The 10186-nt window shown below is 36.7% G+C and overlaps 1 protein-coding gene across 1 annotated transcript; it reads left to right on the forward strand.

Annotated features, from left to right (window-relative positions):
- The first annotated feature begins 382 nt into the window (after positions 1-382).
- LOC113283313 (probable inactive ATP-dependent zinc metalloprotease FTSHI 4, chloroplastic) lies at positions 383-8966 on the forward strand. The gene is made up of 16 exons (XM_026532530.1): positions 383-835; positions 1765-2020; positions 2191-2584; positions 3303-3561; positions 3839-3970; positions 4066-4140; positions 4218-4343; positions 4443-4552; positions 4628-4706; positions 4821-4958; positions 5088-5199; positions 6907-7070; positions 7219-7324; positions 7532-7608; positions 8433-8576; positions 8670-8966. Exons 1-16 carry the CDS (start codon positions 494-496, stop codon positions 8811-8813), a joined length of 2658 nt encoding a protein of 885 aa, XP_026388315.1. The 5' UTR covers positions 383-493; the 3' UTR covers positions 8814-8966.
- The last annotated feature ends 1220 nt before the right edge of the window (positions 8967-10186 follow it).

The following is a 10186-nucleotide window of genomic DNA, read 5'->3' on the forward strand; positions in this document are numbered from 1 at the left end:
ATGAGAACTTGACTTGTTAAAATTAACAAGTTGACCAGAAGTAACACAAAATTGATTGATGAGATTGAGAAGATTGGTAATAGAAGAACCGGAAGCTCTAGTAAACAAAATGTAGTCATCAACAAAATAGAAAAAAAAACAAATAAAATAAGGAATATACATGACTGGTTTAACTTGGAGAATCAATAGAAAAAACAACAATTAAAATGATACAATTAAGACCTTCCATAGGAGAAATAGGATCACCTTGTCGCAGTCCACCAGGGAGAGCCATTCAACATGTTAAAGAAATAGTCGTGGTAGCGATACACTGTTTAATCAAAACGCCAATTATCTACGCCTAGGGAAAAAGGCAGCAAGACCTAACCACAACATCCACATCCGCTTCGGCCTTGGGTTCATCTTTTAACACTACTTGGTGAACACCACCGTCCGTCCCTTCTAAATACCATCTCTCTTTGAATCTCATCAAACAAAGAACAGATAAGGAAAAATGATGCTGTGTGAAACAGCAGCAGCAGCAGCTGTTAAACCGACTGCTACAATTTCTCAGTATCCTAACCTAAAACCACTCATCCCCTCTAAACCAACTAGTCAACTACAACCAGTAAGAAGAAGAAGCCAATCATTTCTTCATTCTCCTGTTCTTATTTTCAGAACATCAGCTTCTTTAGGGTTTAACAAGAATCACTTATTACATTACCATAATAAACCTACTAATTCTTTCAAATCTTCTACTAGAATTTATTCAACTTCTGATTTAGTTTCAGAAAATGCAAATGAAAATGAAGAAAAAGAAGAAGAACAAGATATTGTATCCGCTCAAATCTTCGAGGTATATTAACTAAACCCCATTTCCTACACTGGGTTTTTTTCAGTATTTTTTGGGGGTCACATTGAGAAACTTGGAAAAGATTTTCCTGAACCTAAATTGGTTAGTTTAATGTGGTTGTTAGCAAAATTGTTTACCAATTTAAGGATTTCACTTTCATTTCATCTGTCCAACATGGGTGCAATCATTTAGGTTCTCCATATGTTCTTACTTGTGGGTGTTACATAATCGAAATTTATTACTCTGGTGAAATTAGTTGCAAGATTATTATCAAATGAAAATGATTTCCCACTAGTGATACACTAATATTTAGAGGAGAAATGAGTTTATCTCCATACATGACTACAATAAAAATATTACAGCTCGATTTGATTTACGATATGGAACTGTTTGGTAGTTTATGAGGAGCCTTGTTACTGAGCAGGAAGTGGTATGTGTTAGTGTTACCACTCAATCTTTTAAGACTTAAGGTGTTGGAATGTATTACACAGGTAAGACTTAAGACTCAAGCCTGTTAGTGTGTTGAAATGTGTGTGGCCATATTCTACGACTTAAGGTTTCTTTATTTAGTGAGAACTCTACAACGCGTACTTCAATTTTAACGGATTATATTACACAGGTAGTCATGCTAGACACAGTACACTTGACGACATATGATAAAGAAAAAGGCGATTCAATTAGTGATTTTGTGTAATTTTGGGAGTTTGGTCACTTAGGAAGCTAATAGCTGATAATATGACTGAGTGTCGCTCCACATTTCTTGTATAATTGGTTGGCTTACCTTCAGAAGGTGACCAAGGTCTAGATAATCAACTTGAATATTTTTTAAACTTTCTTATCTTTTTCTGTTAAGACTTTGGAAATTTGTCTGGTGAATTCGATATGTTAAGGGCATTTGTCACCATGGTTGACCCTGTTCTGTTTGATCGCAGAAACTAAAAAACTCAGAGAAGGAACGCATAAATAAGTTGGAACAATTCCAGAACAAGGCAAATATGCAGTTAGAGAGGCAGCTTGTAATGGCTTCATGTTGGAGTAGAGCGTTGTTGACTATGAGAGGGAAGTTGAATGGAACAGAATGGGATCCTGAGAATTCACACCGGATAGATTACAGTGAATTTTGGGGACTTCTTAATTCGAACAACGTGCAGTTTATGGAATACTCAAATTTTGGTCAGACAATTTCAGGTAGGTAGTTCGTTTTAGTTTTTATCTTTTTTTCTTTTATTTGAGTTTTTTCGCTGAGCCTTGATTTGATATCTGCGAATTATTGACATAATGTCCAAGTTAAAACCTGTTAGTATACGGCTATCCTCTTCAAATAAAAGGTTTACCGTTTCATTTGTCTCTGCATGTAGTTATTCTACCGTACTACAAAGATGAAAAAATAGAGGGCCCGTTAAGGAATTCTCAGCAAAATATTGTTTTCCGGCGTCATGTGGTTGATCGTATGCCAATCGATTGCTGGAATGATGTTTGGCAGAAGTTGCATCAGCAACTAGTAAATGTCGATGTTCTTAATGTGGATACAGTACCTGCAGAAGTGTACTCCACAGTTGCAACTGCGGTTATATGGTCTATGCGCTTTGCCCTCGCTGTTGGTTTATATCTGTGGATTGACAGTATAGCGAGACCCATCTATGCGAAGTTAATTCCTTGCGATTTAGGAACTCCCACAAAAAAGAGCACGCAGCCTCTCAGACGTCGTGCACTTCAAAGCGGAGGTCCACTTGGATCCCTTGGCAAGAGTCGGTAAGTGCAAACCATTTTCCTAGTTATCTCTGTCTTTATTTTCGATCAAGGATTGCTGATTATGAAATTTTTCAATGTTGATCTGTTATTCTGTATTTATTTAAAAATAAATCTCCTGGTCATTGACTGGGAATTATGGGGATCAGGAATGTCTTCCTTTTATCTTAGCCTCTTCTCACCATGGCCTGATCTGTTTTTTTACTTTTTTATGACCTTTCAAAACTACCTCTATTTGCCTTTTATTAAAAGCTTATAGTGGAGATTAAACAGTTAGACTGTCAGTTTTACCAGCTTGACGGTTTGCAGCCCTTGTCTTCTCTAGAAGAGCATAAGCTATTTGTATTAGTTAAAAGATCTTGATTTGTACCAGGAGATGCAAATGCTACTTGGGTATAGACCAGGACTCAAATTGCTGGATTTTCTGGTGTATGTTCTGGTCTGCTATAATCCATCATTTACCGTAGACTAAACCCTTTTTATGCCCTACCTTGGTGATGATTTGTCGTTAAATTCATTTATTTGGTTCATTTCACGCACAAACATTACCTAATTTGCCTGACAATATGCCAGAGAGATCTATTAGGATGTTTTGGTTGTTGCCTTTGATCATAGTGACAGACTGGACTGTTCCAAAACAAAATGAAACAATGTTTTTGTGTGATATACCTGAACATAGTAATGAAATTTTTTTTCGATCTTTATTATTTACTTTGAACAGGGCAAAGTTCATATCAGCAGAAGAAACTACAGGTGTCACATTTGATGATTTTGCGGGCCAGGAATATATTAAGAGGGAGCTACAAGAAATTGTCAGAATACTAAAAAATGATGAGGAATTTCAAAGTAAAGGCATATACTGCCCAAAAGGTGTACTTCTTCATGGGCCTCCTGGTACTGGTAAAACACTTTTGGCTAAGGCAATAGCTGGTGAAGCAGGTGTTCCTTTCTTTGCAGCAACTGGAACAGATTTTGTAGAGGTGAGAATTACTTTTCTAATGGATGCTCATAGAAAATTACTGGAAAAAAAATCGGACAGTGACTTCTTTTGTAAGACATGGAGGCCTCGTACTACCAATAGAGATTACTCGCATTAGGAAAACCAGAAAAATCGTGGTTGCGTATATTAGACTATTTATATGATCATTTCTTAATCAGGTTTTGTAATTTTGTATATATCCACACATATGTGAGTCTTCCCTCAAATATCAAGCTTTTTAAGATGGATACATTGTGTCCCTAAACTTAGCGATGCAGATGTTTGTAGGTGTTGCAGCATCTCGTGTCAAGGACCTTTTTGCGAGTGCGAGATCCTTTGCACCTTCAATTATCTTTATTGATGAGATAGATGCAATTGGTAGCAAGCGTGGCGGACCTGATCTCGGAGGGGTAAGATGATCATCCTTGTTCTTCTTGCTTATTTGTATTGAGACGAATTTTGTAATTACCTTCTGCAAATCACCTTTACCATGTGTTGCTAATAGGGAGGCGCAGAGAGAGAACAAGGCCTTCTACAGATACTAACAGAAATGGATGGATTTAAAGTTTCAACGTCACAGGTATGATTTATAAATGTTGTTCGTAGATATGACCAAGAAAATTTTGCAAAATTTGGTGCTAAACTGAGGGTTTTCAGGTGTTGGTTATAGGTGCAACAAACAGGTTAGATATTCTTGATCCCGCTCTTTTGCGGAAAGGCCGTTTCGACAAGATTATCAGGGTTGGTTTGCCATCTAAAGATGGGAGATTAGCCATATTACAGGTACTTCATCTCAATTTTTTTTGCCTTTAACGTCTCTGTTGAGGAAGTGTGCATCGTTATCGTTATTGCAGCTGATTGGATGCTCAATGTGTAATACAGGTGCATGCAAAGAATAAGTTTTTTAGGTCAGAGGAAGAAAAAAATACTCTCCTTCAGGAAATCGCAGAGAACTCGGTAGATTTCACTGGAGCAGAGCTGCAAAATGTACTGTAAGTATCATTTCTTATAGACTCATATTAATATCAGTGTCAGGACTAGTTTTACATTTATGGACTGTTTTAAAGGAATGAAGCTGGAATCCTCACCGCTAGAAAGGATTTAGACTACATTGGACGTGAGGAATTGTTAGAGGCCCTAAAGAGAGTAAGTAATTGCTCTGTCTCTGTGCATGGAAAATTTATCTCTTTTCTACTTTATTAAGTTTGTATATGTATACTTGATCATGCCTTTCCTTTCCGTCGATCTTCGTTTTTGCAGCAAAAAGGGACTTTTGAAACAGGTCAAGAAGATAGCACTGAAATTCCAGAAGAGTTAAAGTTGAGGTTGGCATACAGGGAGGCGGCTGTTGCTGTTCTTGCATGCTACTACCCAAATTCCTACCGTCCTTTCACAGAGGTCAACTGAGTTTTAATTTCTCATGCGTTGGAATTAATCATCTGCTTGTTCTGGAAGACAGAGCTTGCTGTTTTGTCTATTTCATGCTTTCACTTTTAATGATCTCAGATATAATTCTGTCTGTTGCAGACTGATATTCGTTCGATTCGCAGCCGACCAAATCTACGCTGTGCTGAAATATCTGGAAAAGTATTTTCAAAGAAGTCAGATTTTGTGAACTCCATAGTTCACGCATGTGCACGTAAGTTCTGGATCTCATGCTTCCTTGTTAATGAGGATCTGTTTCTTTGCTTTCCTTGTGATAATTTCATGTTTCACTTCTCTTCCTCTGGGACGAAAGAGTTTACTGTTATATATTCTCGCTATATAATTAAAAATCCCTGTTAATATGTAAATGCGTTGAGACATCAATAGTGACTTTCATAGTAAAATCTGGTGGTTATAGATTTCAAGTTTGTCAACTAAACAAGAGTCATGGTCGCTGGTCAGTCTAGAAATCCCTAGGATTATCTAGCTAGTAAAGTTGGTTAGTAATTAAGTGTAGAATTATCTAGGTAGGTAAGGTTGTGTACTAGAGAGTTCTCTCTGGAAGTATCCAAGTGTTCTCTCTGGAAGTATCCAAGTGAGTCTGTTGTTTGTTGAAATCGGATAGAAACTCCATAAATAATAGGTGTTAGTAGTTGTGGAACTTGTTAGAATGAGAGCAAGGCTTTCCTTACCACGAGCCAGTAGAGTTAGAAAGTGAAGGTGGGGGGTGTGAGGGAGTGAGTGGTGTGCACAGTAAGATTTGTGACTAAGTGTGTCTAGAGTTTGAATGTGTTGAATTGAGATTTTGTTTAGTAGTAAATTTATTGCTGTGGTGAAACTCTGACAGAATCCCGACTCGTTCTCTAGAGTTTGATATCAAAATCTCCGTGCGTTAGAGCTCAACAAATGGTGTCAGAGCTTTTAGATCCAACAAATGATATCATCAAAATTTCAGCAAGTAACGACAAACATGAAAAAGAGGCATGCAAAAGATGCCAAGAATAATTAACCCAGTGGACTAGTTAGTAGAATGAAGTCTCAGCGCATTATTACCACTTTGCAACATTTCGTGCTGTTTCTTGATACATATTCTGGACTAGTTAGTAGTTACATATTTCTAGGTAATCGGTCCAGTCTTTTACCTTTTGTACTTCATATCTTTCCAAGAATAGTTTAAGTAAGTCAAGTTATTAATTCTTTTCTACCTACCTATGCAATTTTAAGCAGTATGTTAGCTTATATAGCGTTTGCTAATATGAATAGTCAACTAAGGCCAACGGTAAATCTGCAATACATCAGGGAAATAGCCTGTCTGTAGTACCATGCAGTTGTTGAAGGAGCTGATTTTTCATAGAGGTAGTCTCGTCTGTGGAAGAAACAAACAAAAATAATCATCATGAGAGTACACTTACGAGCTTCTGACCATGATAGAAAATTAAATTTCTTTAGATTATCTTTACGCATAAGCCTTCTTTGTTCAGTTGGTGATTAGTATTTGATGGATGGGATCATATCATGATAGAGAACTATTTGCTAAGCACAACCATTATCATGGCAGCTTTAATCAGTACCTACAAGATTCTACCAAAAAGTTGTGCTCAAAATAAGCTAGCAAAGAAGTAAATAAGAAGATAATGGATAGTAAGAAAGAATGACATTTCTGAATGCCAGGGAGGTAAAAATGTTGACAAATTCCCAAATAAGAACAAACGAGACAACAGATTTGGTGAAATTGCTAAGAGATCATTGGTATGCATGCTTGTCTTTATAACTGAAAGTGGTTCCAGTTAGTTAGGTGAACCTGATATAAGCCAATACGAAAAATCCTAGCGCTAATAATATTTTACATTTGTTCTCACATTACTAATAAATATGAGACACGGCAATGCTTTTATGGATTAAAATTACCTTGAATTTGTAGCCAGAGTCATTGAGGAGGAGATGTTTGGGATAGACAACTTGTGTTGGATATCTGCTAAGGCTACATCTGAAGCTTCCAGACGTGCAGAATTTTTAATACTGCAAACAGGGATGACAGCGTTCGGGAAAACATTTTATAGGAATCAGAGTGATCTTGTACCAAATGTAGGTTTATTGGAACCAATGGGTACTTTTCTCACAAAATTTTCTGCAAGTTTTTCTTTTCTGATATAGCAGAAATGTGTCCAGTATTCTCCCTTATTGTTATAAGTATCACAATTAATGATTTTTATTTTATTGAAAAACTTTCCAGCTTGCAGCAAAACTAGAAGCACTTCGTGATGAATATATGCGGTTTGCAGAGGAGAAATGTTCATCTGTGCTCAACGAATACCATTCTGCTGTGGAGACGATTACAGGTCTTCCTCTATTTACAGCTGCATTCTGATGGTTTCCAGTTGGGATTTGTTTGATTTCTCTATTACATTTTGCACATGGCTATGCCGCAATGGTTTATCTTGTGGCAACCATTGGTTAACTAGTGTTTGCTAAAAAAATGTAATAGCTTTGCTCATTTCTTTTCCATTGAATATTTGAATACCAAGTGATTTTTCTGTTGGGTCTAGATATATTACTCGAGAAAGGGGAGATCAAAGCAGAGGAGATTTGGGACATATACAAAAAAGCACCACGGATACCTCAGGTATGTTTAGACCATTTTGTAGCTTCCCTTTTATTTTCCTTTAAAAAATTGCAAGCCCATTTATACTTCACACTGCACCTTATGCGATCTTTCATAATGGTCCAACCATATCCTAGACAACATATAGGCAGGCACCCAGTATCATATCTGAGCATTCTGTGCTTGCATAAACGTATTTTCTATGTATAAACACTTATTTATGTGTCGGGAATTCTAAACTTAATTTACTAAGTTGTCCAATTTTTTATAAGCACTTCTGACAATGAAAATAAAGCACGGTAGTGTTGTAAGTTGTTATTGGCCCATCCTTCTAGGTGGTAGATAAACATTCCAGTTGCTGCATCCAGCAATTGCAAATGTGACGTTGTTCACTATGTAAATATTTCATAGGACAAGAACATACCCACTGCTACCTTGCAAGCCCCCCATTTCCCAAGTAAACCTGGATTCTCATTTAATATAGGCTGCTCGCTGAAATTTTGGGGATTTTTTTGTCATTATTTGGACAATAGAAAACATTCGTTGAATTCTGTCTCAAAAGCCATAACATCTGACCTTCTCGATGGTGTCCTTCATATCTTCCAACTCACTTCTTTCCTGTCAATCTTTCTAGCAAGGTTATTTGTCTTTGATGTTACACTTCTATCAAGAATTATGTTTTTGCCAATTTCTAGATAATTTTGTGCTGTTCCTGCCTGCCTCTTAGGCGTTTTAGTTGGAATGAAGGCAGATTTCCTTTTTGTTTAATCCTTAATTTGGGAATGCTATGTCAGCTAAAAGAAATAGTTGCTTGAATTAACTTAGTCTAGTGCTCGTAATTTCAGCCACCTGTTCCTCCGGTAGATGAGTATGGGTCACTTATTTATGCGGGAAGATGGGGAATTCATGGAATTTCACTACCAGGGAGGGTTACATTTGCTCCTGGAAATGTAGGATTTGCAACATTTGGTGCGCCTCGTCCATTGGAGGTAATGCTGATATAAATGTTGATTGACTTATATATTACTAAGATGCTAATTTTGTGGAAACTGAGCAAGTTATTTTATTTATCTCATCTACAGACTCAAATTATAAGTGATGATACTTGGAAGTTGGTAGATGGCATATGGGACAAAAGGATCGAGGAGATTAAAAATGAAGTTTCTATAGAGATCAAAGAAGATACGAAGAGACCGCAGCTTCTAATGGCTGGTCACTTCCTTTGAGACCATAGCGTACATCATACTTTCCTTCAGCATTCATTATACGTAAAACATTGGTAGAGTAGTAACAGACCGCCTCAGTAACTTTTCTTATGAAGAAAAAGACCATGTACTGTGAAATATCAGAGAATTGAAGAGAAGAAAGTTTTTGATAAAGTTGTTATTCTCAGTTACAGGACAAAGACTTTTCAGACACATTAAAGTGTATTTATTACAAACTTGAGTCATACACATATAACTTGACTTGACCAATAATACTGACAAAGACCAAGACTTTCTTTGACTATAACATTCCTAATAGCCCCCCTCAGGTTCATAATAGCCCCCCTCAAGTTCATACTGGCAGGCACAAATATGAACTTGAAATACAAAAAAAAAGAAAGCAACAAAAAATTACAAGACGCAGTTTAAGAACAAGACTGAAGCAAAACCTGTAAAGTGATTATCATCATCAGTGTCTGATTGGATATCTTCTGCAGCAGTAGATAGTTGAGGAAGTGAAACACTTGTAACAAAGAAGAGAATGTAGGAAAACATAGCTCTTTTGTGAATAAGTCTGCAAGCTGATTTGCAGAGGCAACATGTTGAATCTTCGGAAAACCAGAAAGAACCAAATCCCTGACAACATGATATTGAACTTCTATGTGCTTTGCCCTAGCATGAAACAAAGGGTTAGATGCTAAACAGATGGCAGAGGTATTATCAAAGTTCACTGTTATTGGATAATTCGCTAAAAGATGTAATTCCTTAAATAGATTTCACAAACATTCTAACTCAGAAGCCACAACAGATAAAGATTTGTATTCTGCTTCTGCATAAGACCTTGACACAGTGGGCTGCTTTTTACTTGACCATGATACAAAGAACTTCCCATAAAAACTGCATAACCAGAAGTAGATCTTCTGGTATCAGGGCAACCAGCCCAATCAGAATCAGTAAAAGCATGAATTAAAACTTGTATCCCCTTTCCTTATACTTCCCAACCGTAGGTAGAACTGTCTACGGTTGGGAAAATTCATACTTCCCAACCGTAGACAGTAGTGAAACTGTTTTTTCAAAAATCGAATTCGATCGATTCCGCTTATCCATGCGTTTAAAACCAATAAAATAAGATGGGTTTTTGATTTTCACCTTATTAAAGTCATTGCGGGTGGATTAAGTAGTTTTAATCGATAATGAATTATCTTCGGAATTGACGATTGATCGAAGAAATAGGAGATGAATGAAAACAAATTAGTTTTTTAATAGGTTAAGGATATTTTAGTAATTTTTTTGTGAATTAGGTCCCCCTATCTTCATTTTAGGATATTTGGATTCTTATGAGCCCTCAAAACTCTTTTCTTGGAGTCCATATAATAGGTTTCAAAATTAATGGC

The sequence above is a fragment of the Papaver somniferum genome, chromosome 5 (genome assembly GCF_003573695.1).
Source record: "Papaver somniferum cultivar HN1 chromosome 5, ASM357369v1, whole genome shotgun sequence".
Taxonomy (NCBI): domain Eukaryota; kingdom Viridiplantae; phylum Streptophyta; class Magnoliopsida; order Ranunculales; family Papaveraceae; genus Papaver; species Papaver somniferum.

Bases quoted from the DNA above. Each gene is read 5' to 3' on its own strand.
- LOC113283313 (XM_026532530.1), top strand. From the start codon at position 494: ATGATGCTGTGTGAAACAGCAGCAGCAGCAGCTGTTAAACCGACTGCT. The intron at 3,971-4,065 runs GTAAGATGATCA...TGTTGCTAATAG, and splicing joins GCGGACCTGATCTCGGAGGG to GGAGGCGCAGAGAGAGAACA. The intron at 4,141-4,217 runs GTATGATTTATA...GAGGGTTTTCAG, and splicing joins TTAAAGTTTCAACGTCACAG to GTGTTGGTTATAGGTGCAAC.